At 38.2% G+C, this 19,311-nt stretch overlaps 1 protein-coding gene across 3 annotated transcripts in view; it reads left to right on the forward strand.

Moving 5' to 3' along the window:
• LOC124545059 (F-box/LRR-repeat protein 15-like) overlaps positions 1-19,311 on the forward strand; it is a 73,929-nt gene that overhangs the window by 20,045 nt on the left and 34,573 nt on the right. For 2 of the 3 annotated variants that reach the window (XM_047123852.1, XM_047123851.1), the window contains exons 2-4: positions 5,634-5,872; positions 9,054-9,260; positions 12,005-12,310. In XM_047123852.1, the coding sequence (XP_046979808.1) occupies positions 5,634-5,872; positions 9,054-9,260; positions 12,005-12,310 (752 nt within the window). The remainder of the gene's footprint in view (positions 1-5,633; positions 5,873-9,053; positions 9,261-12,004; positions 12,311-19,311) is intronic. The other variant, XM_047123853.1, reaches the window with a different exon arrangement.

Consider the following 19,311-nt stretch of genomic DNA (forward strand, 5'->3'; position numbering starts at 1 on the left):
GGTCAAAATGTTGATGCTTAAGGCCAAATCAGAAAGAAGTAACTGCCTTGTGATACCACTCTACATGTGAGAGTGTACTACACTGAAGAGCCAAAGAAACTGGTACACCTGCCTCATATTGTGTAGACCCCTTTGCGTGCATGCAGAAGTACCACAACACAACATGGCATAGACTCGACTAATGTCTGAAGTAGTGCTGGAGGGAATTGACACCATGAATCCTACAGGGCTGTCTATAAATCCGTAAGAGTACAAGAGGGTGAAGATCTCTTCTGAATAGCATGTTGCAAAGCATCCCAGAAATGCTCAATAATGGGGAGTTTGGTGGACAGCGGAAGTGTTTAAACACAGAAGAGTGTTCCTGTAGCCACTCTGTAGCAATTCTGGACATGTGGGCTGTCACATTGTCTTGTGGGAATTGCCCAATTCAATCAGAATGCAGAATGCATGTAAATGGATGCTGGTGATCAGACAGGATGCTTACATATGTGTCAGAGTTGTCTCTAGACCTATCAGGGTCCAATGTCACTCCAAATGCACATGCCCCACACCATTCCAGAGCCACCATCAACTTGAACAGTCCCCTCCTGACATGCAGAGTTCATGGATTCATGAGGCTGACTCGTCCAACAAGTCAACATGTTTCCAGCCATCAACAGTCCAAAGTCGGTGTTGACGAGCCCAGGAAAGGTGTAAAGCTTTGTGTCATGCAGTCATCGCGGGTACACGAGTGGACCTCCGTCTCTGAAAGTCCATATCGATGATCTACATCTACATTTATACTCCGCAAGCCACCCAACGGTGTGTGGCGGAGGGCACTTTCGCACACTGGCACTTGTTGATAGCCAAGCGTTGAAACCTGCAGCTATTTGCAGAAGGGCTGCACATGTTGAACGATTCTCATCAGCCGTCATTGCTTTCATTCTTGCAGGATCTTTTTGTGGCTGCGCCTATGTCAGAGGTTTGATGTTTTACAGGTTCCTGATGTGGTGCACTCGTGAAATGGTCATAAGGGAAAATCCCCACTTCATCACTACCTCGGATATGCTGTGTCCCATCACTCGTGTGCCGACTGTAACACCATGTTAAAATGCACTTAAATCTTGATAACCTGCCTTTGTACGAGCAGTAAGTAATCTAACTGCCCCAGACACTTGTTGACTTATATAGATGTTGCAGACCATAGTGCCGTTTTCTGCCTGTTTACATATCTCTGTATTTACAAATGCCTTTACCAGTTTCTTTGCACTTCAGTGTAGAAATCTCAACTCATTGTCATCAGGAACATTATCGCTAGTTTTAAACTGACATTTATTTTTCAGTGGAATGGGGAAAAGTTTTAATGTTGTGGCAAATTGCTTTGGAGTGATCAAAAGTGTGTTTATGTACTTCACCTTCAGCTGCAGGAAGACGTATTGTCAATGTTTACTCACTTGTCCCTCTCTTTTCTCTGACAGATAAACTTTGGTTGATGATCATTTTTGTTTTTGTTTTTGTCATTATTAATGTAACGATGGTACTTTCAGTATACTTCTTCCTGTCTGCATATCACTTTATCTCTGCTGAAGGAAGCTCCCAGCTGATGTTTCACATATCAACCCTTTCATATGGCTTGTGCATTGCCTTTTGGGTTTCCTCTTTCCCTAGACCTACACACAAGCCACTATCCAGGGCATGGAGGAGTTATTTTATGCCAGTATTAGCACCTGTCCTATTTCATTAGCATGTAGAGTATGGGAAAAATTGCGTCTATATGCGTAATATTTTACGTGATCTCAACAATTGGAGGAGCTGAGTAGTTGTGCTTTTCTGAGTTATATGTATATAATGGTCACTTGGAAATGGCCAAAGAGACTTAAATGAGGTAGTGTTTTCTTGAGCATCTATGTTGCACTTTCTTATGGGTTATACTGATCTTTTATGATCCAAGCTGGGTGTGTTTGAATTTATTCAATGTTTGCAGTCATGCCATCTTTGATAGTTCTCCAAATGCTGGAACAGTACTCCAGAATTGGTCAGGACTTTTCGGAATTTCATTTGCAGATGCTGGAAAGTTTATCACTCTCTTCCCAAGCAAACTCCCGCCCTTTTACCTTCTGTACTGCTGACTTCACATGTTAAGTCCAATTTATGTCACTTTGCAGTATTCAACCTGTACAAACTAGCTGACAGGCTCCAGATGTAAGGCACTAATCTTGTAATTGGATACTGCTAGGCTCTCTCTTTGTTATCTTTTATTTATTCACATTTGAAGAAAGCAGCTTTTCTGCATAGCAAATGGAATACTACCGAAGTTGTTTCTGAACAGTATAAGGAAATGATAGGTTGCTACTCACTACAAACATGACACATTGAGTTGCAGACAGGCACAGCGAAAAGATAGTTACACAATAAGCTTTTGGCTAAAGCCTTCTTCAGAAAAGGAGCACAATGAAAAGACATTTACACAGTAAGCTTTCGGCCAATGCCTTCTTCAAAAAAGGTATCTCTCTCTCTCTCTCTCTCTCTCTCTCTCTCTCTCTCTCTCTCTCTCTCTCACACACACACACACACACACACACACACACACACAAGCATACTTCACGCATTCATGACCGCCATCTCCTATAGCATGATAGTATGGACTGGCATTCTGGTCTGAGCCGTGGAGATAGTGGTCGTGTGTGCACGAAGTGTTCTTGCTTGTGTGAATGAATGTTGGTATCCCACTGTTGTTTGGGGCTTCTCCAGGCATGTCTTTGCCAATCATTGGGGATCATTTAAAGCAAGAATCATCACTGAGGACAATTTTACTTCAGTCAATAAAATTCCAGGCTGAAGACATGTCTGGAGACACCCCAGGCAGCAGTGGGATACCAGCCTGACTGTTACCTACCATTCAGCCTGACAGCCAGGAATGATGGCCTGGAGTGCTATTTCTTTTCATTGCAGGACTCCTTTGCTTGTCATCTGTGGCACCCTTACAGCACAGTGGTACGTCAACAATATTCTATGCCCCTTTTTGTTGTTCTTCATGGCAAGCCATTCAGGGCTTACAATTCAGCAAGATAATGCCTTCCTCTAAACAATGAGAGTTTCTGCTGCTTGTCTTCATACTAGCCAAACCTCACATTGGGCAACAAGAGCACCAGATCTCTCTCCAATTGAGAACATTTGGAACATTATAGGCAGAGCTCTCCAACTATATAGGGATTTTGATGATCTAATGTGCCAATTGGACAGAATTTGGCATGATATCCCTCAGAACAACATCCAACAGCTCTGTCACTTAATGCCAAGCTGAGTAACTACTTGCATAAGGGCCAGAGGTGGACCAGTGCATTATTGACTTGCTCAATTTGTGAAGTTCTTGCCTTGAATAAATCATCAATTTTTTCTGAAATTGTAATAATTTGTTTGTATGTACATGTACATCACATCTACCAAAATCCATCCCATTCAGATAATTCCTTTGTAATGCATCATTTCTTTTTGTGCACAACATGAACAGCAAGGGTCCCAATGCACTTCCATGGGCACACCCGAAGTTACTTCTGCATCTGACGATGTCCATCCAAGATAACATGCTGGGCCCTCACTACCAAAAAAACCTCAATCCAGTCAAAAATTTTACTCGATACGCCATATGATTGTACTTTGACAAGAACCATAGATGTGGTACTTAGTCAAAGGCTTACCAGAAATCAAGAAATACAGCATCTACCAGATTGCCTTGATCCAAAGCTTTCAGTACATCATGTGAGAAGAGTGCATTGGGTTTCATATGGTCAATGTTTTTGGAATTCATAGTATTTGACAAGGAAGAGGTCATTCTGTTCAAGACACCTCATGATATTTGAGCTCATAATATGTTCTAAGATTCTATAACAAGTTGATGTGAAGTATATTGGACAGTAGTTTTGTGGATCCCTTCTACTACCCTCCTTGCAAACACATGTGACTTGCACTTTTTTCCAACTAATGGGCACAGTTTTTTGTTGAAGTGATCTGCAATAGGTTATATTTAGGAGAGAAGCTAACTCAACCACAAAACTGGTATGGAATCTGATAGGGATTCTGTTGGGTCCTGGAGATTTGTTCAGTTTTAACGATTTCAGCTGTTTCTCAACACCTCCGTCACTAGCACTTATTTCATTCATCTTTCCAGTGGTATGAGGATTAAATTGGGCAATTCTCGTAGATTTTCATTTTTAAAGGAACATTTGAAAATGGAGTTAAGCATTTCAGCTTTTGCTTTGCTATCCTCAGTTTCAGTTCCTGTATCATTTGCAAGTGACTGGACACTAACTTTGGTCCACTAACAGCCTTTACACATGACCAGAATTTCTTTGGATTTTCTGAAAGATCATTGGACAGTAATCTGCTATGATAGTCATTGAAGGCGTCACATATTGCTCTCTTGGCAGCCAGTCACTTTTCATTCAGCATATCTCTATCAATAGTCCTATGCTTTGTTTTACACCTGTTATGCAGTAGTCTCTGCTTCTTTCGAAGTTTCTTTACAGTGACTGTATACCATATAGCAGTGTTAATCATAAAGCTGTGAGCCTCAGTACTTGCAGATGTTAGTAAATATTTTTATTGGAAAATACCACTGTAATCAAGTAAACATTAAATACCAATTGCAGATAGACAGCAAATATCTAATATAACTTGGAAGGCAGCAGCTTTTTTCAGATTAGCAGCTTTCTTTCTGATTAAATTTAGCTGCCATAAGCACACGTGGTGTTAAGCAGTGTAGTGATTAGTTTATCATTAATACAGTATACAAATTGAGTTCCTCTGATTTGCTTATCTTTTGTTAATGTATACTTTGACTCTCACATCCATGAAAGTTCTCCCTCTTGTTGGGAAATATTGGACAAAATGAACGTACGAGTGACTAGTTGAAATTTGTGAAGAAAAAATACAGTATTTCTCATGAATATTGCCAAAAAGTAGATGCAGTTACAGAAACAGAAAGAAATTCTGTTCTTAAGTTATAACATTTTACTTCAGAGGCAAACTCATTGTAACATGTATTACAGTGTAAAGTAGGGTACTCATTTCACCCATAATGTTTATATAATTTTTCTGAATACAGTTAGCTTAGTCATGAAAGCAGAGATCCTCTATAACATTCCTAAAATTTTTGAAGTCTTTCACCAGAGGAAACAAAGATAATTCACAAATATATCTCATGGAGATTCACAGTCTATCAAGCAAGACCTTCATAACTTCTAGCTAATGTACTAGTCTAGCATTTAAGCAAGCAAAGGATATCTCACAATATCTAGCAAAAACTCACAGACTGTCAGGTAAAAAACACTACTGGGAGATACTACTGGGTGAGGCATTAATGGCAAAGTCTGTCAGTGCTACAGCAATAGGTATGGCATAGTCCAGTGGATCCTGGCATGTCACCTGAGGAAGGGCTGTGCAACATGGAATGGTTTGGGCATTTTATTGCAAGTTTAATGACTTGTTTAAAACTTTATTTTATTTTAATGAGACTGGTGTTTGAAAAATATATCTGATGTTTTACTTTACGTCAACATATCAGATAAGTCATACTAATAGAAATAAAAATTATAATAACTGCTGAAGATGCTGATATTGTTGTGAAATAAGTTGTCTGCTGTGCTTCTTGCAAGGGTCGGAAATGACGGTCTGCCTGCAGCCACAGAGCCTGCAGGAGCTGGTGATGGCTGCTGTGGTGACCAATGTGTGCCAGAGAGTGCGCCAGTTTCTGGCAGGCTTTTCTCAGCATGGTTATATTCTCAAAAGGCTCATCCCCAAGCGGACTAAGATGCCTCCATCATCACTCAAGCCACTCCATGAATTCCTGTACAGCAACCTACCTCCAGTCCTGTGTGCCCAACTTTGTGAAGAGGTGAGCACCATTTATTTATGTTTATTTTCTCTTCTCATTTTAGCTGTTGCATTTTAATTTTTTGTAATGTAATGTGTTTCATAAAAGTATTGTTACTTCCTACTTTATATGATAATTAAGTTCATTTCATCTTAAAAGGTTTTGAAATATGGTGCTACAGAAGGATGCTGAAGATTTGATGGGTAGATTGCATAGCTAATGAGGGGGGTTCTGAACAGAATTTGGGGGAAAAGAAAATTATGGTATAACTTGACTAAAAGAAGGGTTCAGTTGATAGGACACATTTTGAGGCATCAAGAAATTGTCAATTTGGTATTAGAGGGAAGAGCAAGAGACGAGTACAAATTCAAAAGGATGTGGGTGGCAGTAGTTATTCGGAAATGAAGATACTTGCACGGGATAGAGTAGCATGAACGGAAAGCTGTATAAAACCAGTCTTTGGATTGAAAACCACAGCGGCAACAACAACTACAACAACAATAACAACAACAACAACAACAAAAGATGCCTTTGACCGTCAGGATAATACTCTATGAGGAATTGCACGTACAGGATGACTCAAACGTCTATTAATATGACACACAAGCCTGAAGCGACATGAGGTTTTATTGAAACCAAAAATGTGTGCAAAAACTGGGCAACAGATTTAGCTGAACAGCAACACGCCAATGACGCCACATGAGGACACTCACAACTGCAGAATTTGGGCTGCTGAAAATCATAGAACTGCCATGAAAACCCCATTGTATGATGAGAAAATCACAGTTGGGTGTGAATTTACCACATTGTTTGTGATCGGATCCTTTTTCTCCAATGGAATGCATGCTGCTTCTTTTTAACCTATCACCATGACTGGTGTGAGGTACACTCATACATTACAGAATCACATAATTCCTAGCCTGGCTGATAAATACCTGTGGGAAGGTATGACTCTTCTGCAGGATGGCACTCAATCTGTATTGCTACATGTAAGAGAGATCTCTTGCACACACCGTTTGTTGGTGATCGCATGCTAAGCTGCCACTTGGCCTACTAGGTACCCAGGCCTCAATCCGTGTTGGTTACAGGCTTACCTGAATTTGCAAGTATACTGGTATCGTCCTGTCCCATTAGGGATGCTAAAGGACAACATCCAATGGCAATTTCTTGCCATACCTACTGAAAAGCTGTACATTGCTGCTAACAATATTGTCCCTCGTCTACAGGTATTGTTAATGAACGATGGTCGGCATGTAGAGCATTTGTTAGGAAGAACATTGTCTTTGCTAAACATCAGTTGTTGTGCTAAGTATTGCTTTTGTATTGTATGAAGTGCCATCTGTTGGTCATTCTGTGAACTTTTTTTTGTTTCCATAAAGCCACGCATTTGTTTGAACAATTTTTACCTCTCTGTCTTATTATTCTGTGACTTACTGAATTTTCAAATGTTAATTGACTTTTGGGTCACCCTGTATATAGCTCTTCTTAGCGAATTCTGAAATAGATTCAGATATAACTCCGTCTGTCTACAGTCACAGACATAACTGCAACTGTGCGGCACATTATTTAAAATAATCATATTTTGCATTTTGTGTTACAAAAAATATTTATCTGATCAAATAGACTCGATGTCTATGTACAGAATAAAACTGTAGCTTTTAGCTTGTGTAATCTTGTATTGCCTCAATCTTCATACACATCTCTTCGTACACTTTTCAGACTAGTTACATAATTGTACTTTCTTGTGTCTTTTACAACTTGCATGCTCCATACTTTAACATCTGACCAACAACTTCAACAGCTACTCCAAAAACTGGCCCACTTTAACAGTTATCTTGTGCTTGGCCTTGCACTGGCCATTACATAAAAATTTAACAATCAGTGATTACTAGTTACTTAATAGTATTAATACTGTTGTAAAATTTGAATGAGAAGTAATAGGTTCACAAGGACTTAAGTGTAATAGTAAGTTTTATGGTAATGAAGGATTATTTGACAATGTATGTTTTCATACGCAATTTATTTTCTATATAAAAAGTATTGATTTTGAACAATTACTTTTGAAACATGCAAATTTCTGTGTAAGGGCTTAACGATTTTCATTGTTAAAATTTATGGACGATTCCCTGCTAAAAATTTGCTACAACCAACTGCCTTGTAATATGTATTAAAGATTCATAACTATATCTATTTACAATTTTAATAATTGATCTTGATGTTGTGCAGTATTTTTCTAGAATTTTTTAATCATTAATTTTGCATATTTTATCCAAAAATTGCATAACATGAGTAAATTATTATCTTTCTGGATTTGAAATTATTGTTTCAACACAAAGGAGATATGTATAGAAGAAATTCCAAATAATTCAGTTTTGTAATCTTGCAAACGGAATAGTATAACCAACTTTCTTATTCAGAGGGCATTCAAATAGTGTTGGACAATGAACAGTAACAGTGAAAGGAATAAAAACATTGATGGATATTAAAAAAAACTCAATGGAAGATACAATGTGTTGTGGAATTCACTGAACATTATGTATTGTTAACTCTTGTGTGAAATCTAAGGATGCCACATTCCGGGGTTGAATATGACATTCTTGTTTTGAAAATGTGTGATTAATATAATTGTTGTCTTATATTTATTTTTAACCAGATGACAGTCATAGATTTTACTGTTTCAACTGTGACAGGCACCTTCAGATCTTTAAACTAGAATAATGAAACATAGCAAAAAAAAAAAAAAATAACAGCTTTATAAAAGGAAAACGTTCAATGTACATAACCCAGTGTTGCAGTAGAAGCAGCCTCGTAATGCTGAGGCATGTATGTTGTCATATAGCTAAAGGTAATGTGTAAAGGAGTTTATGTACAGAAATACAAGAGACCTTCCTCCTGTCTTATTTTTTGTAAGCTATGGCTGACACATGTTAATAGTTCACTCTTTATCTTATTTTAAAACATACAATGAATATGTAGTAATCTTGTGGTTTGATCATTAGATTGTGTTTTTTGTCTTGCACATCTCTCTATGAACCCTTATACATGTTAGCTGAGGTAGTATGGCAACACATGTATCAGTGTCATGAAGTTTCCTTTGCTGCAACGCTCTTTTGCCATTACTTATGATAATGTTCATCTTGAAGTTGATGCGTAACATGTGAGAATTTGATAATCAGTATTTTTTGATGTTTTACATTTGCAGCTGTTGGCAGCATTTCAGAATCTGACTCGAGAAGAAGCTGAAGCGGGTGTTGGTAAAAGTGGGTATGGGGAGGCACGGTGGCAGCTGATGAATGATGTGTTGGAGGCCCTGCTACATCCCCAGCTATGGAACCTGAACCTCTCCCTGTGGCCCTCAGCACTTGCATCCACTTTCTACAGGAATGTGCGCAAGCTGACTGGTCTGAAGGTGTGACAGTGAGTGGGGAACCAGTTAAGATATACATACAATCTTTAGTTAAAATTGTGTTCTGAAACAGAAATCGACTTAGTCACTTTCTTTATTTTTATTGTCCTTCCTGACACTGTTGGGTGATGTGTCATAACAGTTATGGCACTCTTCTTTGCCTAGAGTCTGCAATGTTTCACAAGCATTAAGTTTGAATCTAGTTCTTCATGAATTTCTGCTCAAACATTTGAGTGGAGTGAAAGCAAGACTCCCAAGAAATTAAACAATAGGTTTCTGTCTGAATTTTAATTGCCAAACAATGAGTGGGAAATGGGCAAATGGGGAATCAGATTGACCATTATGTGGTGTAGTTCTGAGAAAAAGTGTTTATTTGTTTGATAATAGTCAAGATAATTGACAAAATAATAATTACGGATTTGAAGGAAAATTAAAATATTTCATGAACAACTCCTGCTGATGTGAAGTGTCAAAAAGTCCAAAAAGTTATTGTACATAAAAAAGATGCATTGCTGTAATATTTGATTTTTAATGTGGCTTCCTTTGAATCAGGTACAAAATTTAGTACATTTCAAGAGCATCAGCCACTAGGAAAACAAAGAAAATGTAAAAAATGTATCTTTTCAAGGCTTATTTATTTTGCACATAAAAAGTTACATTGGTGTGATATTTAACTGACAAAACGGTGTCTTTTAAATCAAGACCTAAATTCAGGACATTTTAAGAACAGGAGAGGCTAGGAAAGCAAATAAGGTGTCAATAAGATTATGCATTCTGAACACAATTTGATAATGAAAAAAAGAAAGAAACCAGTCAAATGTTTTGTGAAACGATTTGTCCAGAAGTAAGAAATAAAACAGATTATAAAAACATTTGATGCACCTTTGAATGAGGCTTGATATCATGTGCAGCAAATGAAGTGTAGTAAATGTTTCTTTAATCTATTTTATTTCTTACATTTAAATAAATCTAAATCATTTCACATAATTTTTACCTGACTTTTTAAAAATTTATTTATTTACTTTTTTACCAGTGAGTACAGGTCACTAATGAGTAGAACTATGTCATTTCAGAATTACATTTTGTTGAGTGCACATTCAAATGCACCAGAAATTTTTTATATGCGATACCATGGCACAAGATGGTATCCAAGGGGAATGGAGTTCATGGCACTGTCAAATTGTGAAATACTGGTCTATAAATGATTGTTGATTGGCTTCACTGCCAGGTCATACATTACATTTTCCAGATTTAATGAAGGAAGCTGTCAGTGATGTTTTTTGTGTGTAATAGGTTATAAGCACTTTTATACATATGTGCCTCACAAGCATCATTGTTGAATGAAAGAGCATCATTCCATCAAACAAAGTTATTTTTCAGATTTTATTCAACTGTTACAAATTGATATTGAGATTAAAACATAACTGTGTGGGTAGTAAAATTGTGAACAATGAGTAAGTTGTAAAATGTAAACTGTCAGGGCCAAAAATGTCGCAGCTATTAAAATATTATTGGCTATCATCTGTGCTCAAAACTTGACTATGACACTGTCGCCCAGACTATTTTAACAGCACACTGCTCTGCATACTATGGTTTGATATTAGTGGCAGTTTCAAAATGCATGCTACCTGGATTCAACCCCCAAACGTCGGCCTTTATCTTGTGTGCAGCTTGGACCTCTCCTACAATATGTCCGTCACTCCAACCCCCTCCCCTTGCCCGCGAAAGGCAAAGGTCCCGAGTTCAAGTCTCGGCCTGGCACACAGTTTTTATCTGCTAGGAAGTTTCATATCAGTGCACACTCCGCCGCAGAGTGAAAATCTCATTCTGGAAACATCCCCCAGGCTGTGGCTAAGCCATGTCTCCGCAATATCCTTTCTTTCAGGAGTGCTAGTTCTGCAAGGTTCACAGAAGAGCTTCTGTAAAGTTTGGAAGGTAGGAGACGAGGTGCTGGCAGAAGTAAAGCTGTGAGGACGGGGCGTGAGTCGTGCTTGGGTAGCTCAGATGGTAGAGCACTTGCCCGCGAAAGGCAAAGGTCCCGAGTTTGAGTGTCGGCCCAGCACACAGTTTTAATCTGCCAGGAAGTTTCATATCAGTGCACACTCCGCTGCAGAGTGAAAATCTCATTCTGGAAACATCCCCCCGGCTGTGGTAAGCCATGTCTCCGCAATACCATTTCTTTCAGGAGTGCTAGTTCTGCAAGGTTCGCAGAAGAGCTTCTGTAAAGTTTGGAAGGTAGGAGACGAGGTACTGGCAGAAGTAAAGCTGTGAGGATGGGGCGTGAGTCGTGCTTGGGTAGCTCAGTTGGTAGAGCACTTGCCTGTGAAAGGCAAAGGTCCCAAGTTCTAGTGTCGGCCCAGCACACAGTTTTAATCTGCCAGGAAGTTTCAACTTGGTGATTGCTTGCTTTCCATATTTTTAAATATTTCTTAGCAAAGTTATGTGGTGTTACTTTTAAGTTCAAGAACTTCAAAATATTGATACTCAGCAGAGTGAATATGTTGATTTCATGAATTTCATCCCATATTCACATTACTTCAATTTTTGTCTAATCTTTTAGCAATCCACATTTTTACTTTAATATTTAGGACACATATTTTGGGATACTTTACTAAAAATTGTTTTATTGAAATGAATACCTTCATAAATCCATGTGGTTACAGATCTTGTTGTCTGATGTTATTTTTGCATTTGGGATGGCTGCATTTTATTTGGAATTTAACATCAGATTTCTATAAACTGTACAGCGACTTGGGCTACAAGGAGCGCTCCGCCCAGATGCGTGGTTGCCGGAGTGCCTCCCAGGCCTGCGGACGCTAGTGTCTGTGGACCTGCGTGAGAGCGGCTCTGACCTGCTGGTGGCTGCCCTGGCCCAAAACTGCCCAATGCTCGCAGAGCTCCACTTGGCATGGGCAGAGGCCGTCACTGACCGGGCAGTGCCTGCGCTGCTGCAAATGCGGAGCCTGCACTGGCTCGACATTGGTGAAACTGGCATCAGCATCTCTGGTGTTTCTGACCTCATTAGCGGTCTCCCATCTCTTTATGAAATTTCAGTGAGTATCTATTCGCAGATACTTTAACATAGGGATTTTTCACTGTTATCACATCCTTGGCACATAAACCAAAGGATTAAGAGACTTTGACCTGCCTGATAGGGAATCTCAGCAGGAGAAGAAAACACCTAAGAAAATAACTTATTTCAAAGCATATAGATTACTAAGAGGTTATTGAAATAAAACACACTCCATCGTAAATTTGGGTACCTTCATGGGAGAGTGATGAATCTAAAATTGGAGACCGTGATAGTGTATCACTGTTCTGCCCACTTGCAGTGAAGTACTCAGTCTGTCGACCCAGCGGCACCAGCAGCAACAGTACTTAAGTCCTTGACAGACACAATGGACAGAACAGCCTCTGCCTCGCAGACTTCCATTTAAAAGTGAAATGACCTGATGTGAAGACAACTTTGCCCTCTGTCTCTGTCTCTGATGCCATTTGCCAGTCTCTGCCCTCCTTGTGGAGGGAGGGTGATTACTTTGATTGGAGGTTGAGGGTGTCTGTCTGGTATCTCTCCTAGTAGCTGTATCCTTTCTCTCTCACCCCGTGTGCCCTCTGATTTCCTGAAAAATGCTACTTTACTTATTTCACCTATCTTGAGAGCATGATTTTACTGTCTAGTTTATGCCCTTGCTTCTATCTCTTGTGAGTTGTTGCTCCTCAGGTGTTTTGACAACTCCCAAAACACAGTGTTTCTGTATTTTATGTGTGTGCACTTGACACAGACTACATTTTCTTATTATAAAAGGGGTATATTGCTGTCTTTTATATTTTGTCAGATGGTTCTCACAGTCATAATCCAAATCATGCATGCCCATTATAGTAAGAATTTATTTCTTTTAACAGTTACGCTCCAACTGTCAGAATACATTGTGCATATGTTAACTGTGTTAGAGCTGCTTTTTTTACTGAAACCTCTGAGTTCCATTATTTTATGACGGGCCCTATGCCTTGACATAAGGTTCCATGTTTACATCATCAAGAATTTATTTCTGTTAAGTTTCCAAAGACATGACTTATTGTTCATGAATACAACATTGTATCATCTACGGCAAGCAGACAAATGTGTTACTATTCTGAAATTTGGAAGAAAATTTATCTCAATTTGTAAGTGTTCTCATGTTGAAACCACAGATAATTGCATGTAGAGTCCTTGAATATTGTACAGTCTTTGTCTCTCATTAGGCGATCTCAAGAAGTTTTCACCACTTCAAATACTGACGAAACATGTTATCAGAGAAAGATTGACACATTTTGGAAAGATGACAAGTAATATCTACATTATATAATTTCATGTACATTCATAAGAAGAGATAAGTGTGGAGCCTACAGCAAGCTAGGATATCAAAGATTTTATCAAAAATTTTCCATCCTGTCTCTCATTGATTAATATAGTATTAAAATGGAAGAGAACAGACAGAAAACTGAAATAACTCCATCTTCAAATGTTCCTTTACTAAGAAAGGTACAGAAGTACAGGGGCTGGACAAAATTATGGAAGCACAATGAGAAATGCTTGCTTGAATATAAATACAGATGCTAGGAAAACCTATGAATTTTTCTGTTTGTATTTGACAATTATTGGCATGTACACAATGTCCCTAATACATTGTAAGTGTTAGCTGTGGTCAGAGCAGTGTTCTGTGTAGTTGTGTGCATTATGTTAGAGTAAAGTGAAGTCAAACCTGGGCACATTATTGGTGCTCATATGGTGGGTGCTTTGGTCACCTAGGAACATGAGGTGTTTGGTGTTTCAAGTGGTACCATATCAAAGACTTATATTGCATACAGGGAAAGCATTGCTATGTCACAACATGGACAAAAATGTGTGTGCTGAATGATTGTGACAGATGTTCATTGAAGGGGACTGTGATGAAAAATAAGGAAACGACAGCTGCAAAAATCCCTGTAGTACTGGATGTCACACTCGCAAACCTTGCCGGCACCAAAACAGCACAAACGTGGCCCCATAACCTGGAAATTGCAGGGCTAACTGGGGTTCCAAAATCACACTTCAGTGATGCAAATGCCAGTAACAGAAAAATGTGGTGCCAAAGCCATAAAACTAGACTGTGGACCAGTGGGTGAAAGTCATTTGGTCAGGTGAGTCCCATTTCACACAGTTTCCAACTTTAGCTGAATTTACATTCCGAGAATGAAACATGGCGGGGTTTCAGAAATGATTTGGGCAACGATACCTTGGTATTCCATGTGACCTGTGGTTACTCTTCAAGGTTAATAATAATAATAATAATAATAATAATAATAATAATAGTACTTTATTCAACAACAAATGATTAATTGCATATGTATGAAAACAGGTTACAGTTCTTGATACATAGCACAATAATACATTCTTCTGAATACATAATTGATTAACAAAATGATTAAATTACTAGTTAAATGGTTTGCTTAACACTATTTACATATTTTTTCGAAGCACTTTGTATTCTGCATGTAAGTATGGTATTCTTTTAATGCGGAAAAATTGATTTTGTAACAGGAATTTATTTAGATGAAATTTAAGCTTCATTGTGAGTGGGGTCATAACTTTACTGGGCAGTGCATTGGCTATCTTTAAACCTGCATATTGCGGACCCTTTTCATAGAGTGTTGTTCTGTGGCTCTTAATGTAAAATTTTTCTTTTTTCCTGGTATTATACTGATACAAATTGGAACAAATGTTGGGTTGCAGTCTTTTAATAAGTAATATGGCTTTTAGAATGTACATGTTTACTACGGTTAGTACACCAGTTTTTGGAAACAAGCCATGGCATGATTCCTTATATTTTGCTCCATAGATGATTCTTATAGCCCTTTTCTGAAGTAGCAATAGACTTGCTTTGGTTGTTGCTCCCCATATTTCTATTCCATAATTCAGGTGAGAGGAAAATAGAGCATGGTATGCAGTCTTAAGGACAACAGTGTCTTTGCAGAACTTGCTAATCATATTAATTCCAAATATATTCTTAGACAACTTACATGCTAGAGTGTCAACATGTGTGTCCCACTTTAGATTGCTTTGAATTGTTAAACCGAGGAATTTTACACTAAATTCTTTTTTTACTAATTCATTGCCTATGTATAGTTTAATTTCATCATTAAAACTACTGTTGGTAAACTCCATGAGACATGCTTTACTACTGCTTACATTTAAGTGGCTTTCATTAAAGTACTGTACAGTTTCATTTGTCACGATATTACAATTTCATTAAATGATTCCTTTTAACACACAATGAATGTATCATCTGTATACAGAACTATTTTGGAACTCTGAGTCCAATATCTTATGTCATTTACATACATTAAAAACAGAAGAGGACCCAATACTGAGTCCTGGGAATTCCATATTTTATATTAGTGATTTTGGATTTGTGAACACCACTTTCAGTTTCAAGCAATACAAACTTTTTTCGGTACTGATATATGATTTTATTAGGTCATGAGCAGTACCTCTGATGCCACTGTTCCATAGCTTTTCTAATAGGATTGTTGTGTTCACACAGTCGAAAGCCTTCTCAGGGTCGAGGTATGTACCTGCAACATGTTGCTTGTTTTTGATGCCACTTATTATCTCTCCAATTAAATGAGCAGCTGCTGTTGCTGGTTGATTTACATTTTAAGAATCCACTTTTATTTTCAAACATTAGGTTGTGCATCTGGAGGAAGTTTATAATTCTGCTGTATATGACTTTTTCAACTATTTTGGAAAAGACTGGAAGTATTGAGATGGGTCTGTAGTTTTGAATTTTGAGTTTGTCCCATTTTTTAAAGATTGGTGTTACCTGAGCTATTTTTAGCCTGTCTGGGAAGGTGCCTGACTCTATTATTTACTGCTACAGACAGAGGTAAAGACACACTTTCTCTGCACACTTTTAATACATTAGTACTGAGGCCATCGTGCCCTGTGGAACTGGAAGATTTTAGAGAGCTCATGATGTTAATTATTTCTTTGCAATTTGTGGGGGCTAGATATATGCTATGCTTGGATGGATTGCCTTTAAAATTATAGTGCAGGTTATTATATTTGTCATTGATAACTTCTCCTACTGAAGAAAAATATTCATTGAATATATTAGCAATTTTAAGTTGATCTTTTTCTACAGTCCCATTGTGGCCAATATTAAAGTCCATACAGCATTTGTCTCTGCCTGTTCTAAAACTGTGTATCACTCCCTAGGCACCAGAAGTAACACTGTGTGGAGCCTGAAGCTTGTTTGCAACGTAGCTGCTCCTGGTCTGTATGAATAATTTTTTATAATATTCTTAATAAGTTTTGAAGGCCTCCTTTAGCTTGAGATTTTGTCTATTATTCAACATTGCACTATGCAATAATTTTAATTTATCCCATGCTTCAGTGACTTCATTTTTTATCCAGATACTTTTGTTTATGTTTTTAGTTTGTTTGACTTTTGTGGCTACAACTGGGGATGTGACATCAAAACAATAGCAGAAGTCAGCAGCAAAGCTATTATAGGAGGACCTATCATTCTCAAACCATCGTATGTGTGCTAACATGCAGTTCAGTCTATTGACGTTATCATTATACACAATTATTTTGCTTACATATAGTTTCTTTTTAGTAGCAAAGGGTATCTAATTTGCCTCCAATTGAAGCTGTACTGCATGGTGATCAGTGATGGCAGGTTTTAGAACAGCTGTACTGTAGGAAAGATGGGTCATGTTTGTTATTATACTATCCAGACATGTTTTGCTGTTGTTAGTCTCTCTAGTTGGCTCACGGATAAGTGGCATCAGATTGAATTCATATAGTAGGAGATGTAGCCTTTTGGTGTTGGGATCAATGGTTAATAAGTCTATATTTATATCCCCTGTTATTATAGTATTTACATGGCCATTTAACCTAGAAAATGTACTGTCTATATGTATCAGCCAGTCAGATAGATTTTGAAAACTGCATCCGTGCATGCCCCAGGTGGCCTATACACACCAATAATTGCTGTATTTTCTCAATCCCATTTTAGATTTATTGCAGCAAATTCTGTGATTCCTTCTACACAGAACGTACTTACATCAATAACACTGAAATTACTTGCTTTAACAGTGAAGATTGCTACGCCACTGCCAGCCTTGTTTTTCCTATTAAAGGCAGAAAAAAATTTCATGGGGAGTGGTTGACTAATGCTAATCAGGTCTTCTGTGTACGAGTGTTCAGATATAACTAAAATATCTGGTTTATTTATCAAGACATTTAATAATATCCAGATCATTGTGCTTGTTTTTAAGACTACTGAAATCCTGGTGTATTACATTAAGTCTGAGTTTCTTGTGCTGGACTATACAGGATAATTTAAGGCTACCAAATTGTCCAGCAGGCTTTACAAGTTTCCCAGGCTTGCCTGCAGTGGCTGTTTGTGTGGCAGATTCTGATTTGGTGGGTTGGGCCACTCCATGGTAATACACTTACTTACACCACTTTGTGGGGAATTTTGTCTAATTTCCTCGACAATTAATTTGCTGACAGTCTTTTTGCCTCTTTTATTCGTGTGCATACCGTGAGTTGTATGCAGGTCTCTTTCTAGATTGCTGACATTAACCAGGGACACATTGTGAAATTTATTACATATTGTTTTAAGCCTATCATTAATCTTGTGCACTTCCAAGTTCACTACTGATTGTTCCATTAGATTGTGTCTCTGTGGAATACTGCCAAAGGTTATGTGACCATTTTGGCTGATCAGGTCCTTCCAGTGGTACAGTGTTTGTTTCTCGGTGGTGATACTGTTTTCCAAGATGACAGGGCCCCTGTTCACACAGCTCACATCATCCAGGACTGACTTTGTGAGCACAAGGATGCATTGTCACATCTCTCTATGCACCATGGTCACCATATCAAGGGTGCATGATTGTTATCTGCCTGCATCATCTTTACCTGAACTTGCCACTTTTTTGAAGGAGGAAAGGTATAAGATTCTCTTGAAAATCATACAGATTCTGTATTTATTCATTCTGAAATGACTGGAAGCTGTTTTGAATGTCAATGATAATCCTATCCAATATTAGGTGTTGTAAAGTGTTGTGTTTTTGGTGTTATCATATTTGTGTCCACCTCTGTAGTGCCAAAGTTCGCTTCTCAGACAACTGAAAAGATAAGTGATAAAGATATTAGTGCCACTGGCATTGAGGAACAGCTAAAATAAGGAAAATTAAACAAGGCTCCAGGACCTGATGTCATCCTCTATAGGATTTGCAGATGAGTTTGCTCCCCTTTCAACCGTAATTTACTGTAGATCCCTTGAACTGTACCCAGCAATTGTAAAAAAGCACAGGTCGCACCTGTCTGCTAGAAAGGTAAGAGAAGTGATCCAAAACCAGTTTCAGTGACATCTATCTCATGAGTAATCCTAGGACATGTTCGGAGCTCAAATATAATGTGTTATCTTGAACAGTGTGGCCTCTTCCACGCAAACAGACACAGATTCCAAAAACATCTATTATAGGAAACCCATCTTGCTTTTTTCTCACATGACATTCTCAAACCCATGGATCAAGGAAATTGGTTTGACGCAGTATTTATGGACTTCTGAAAAGTGTTTGGCTGTACATTTATTAACAATAGCCTGATTATATGGGGTATCAAGTGAAATTTGTGACTGGATTGAGGATTTCATAGTAGGTAGGATACAACATGTTACCTCAGATGGAGAGTCAGCAACAGAAGTACACAGGTGTGCACCTTGTGTTGGGACCTTTGTTCGTGTTGTGTATTAATGATGTGGCAGACTTTTTTCCATTGATACAGTTATCTACAACAAGGTACTGTCCGAAAAAAGATTCAGTCAGATCTTGATAATGTTTCAAGATGGTGCAAAGATGGGTAACATGCTTTAAGAGTACAGAATTGTACTCTTAAGCATTTCACAAAGTGATGAAAAGTTGTATCCTATGACTGAAATATTAGTGATTAACAACTCACACGAATACCTGGATGTAGTAGCTTGTAGGAATATGAAATGCAGTGATTACATAGTCTCAG

The sequence above is a fragment of the Schistocerca americana genome, chromosome 8 (assembly GCF_021461395.2).
Source record: "Schistocerca americana isolate TAMUIC-IGC-003095 chromosome 8, iqSchAmer2.1, whole genome shotgun sequence".
Lineage (NCBI taxonomy): Eukaryota > Metazoa > Arthropoda > Insecta > Orthoptera > Acrididae > Schistocerca > Schistocerca americana.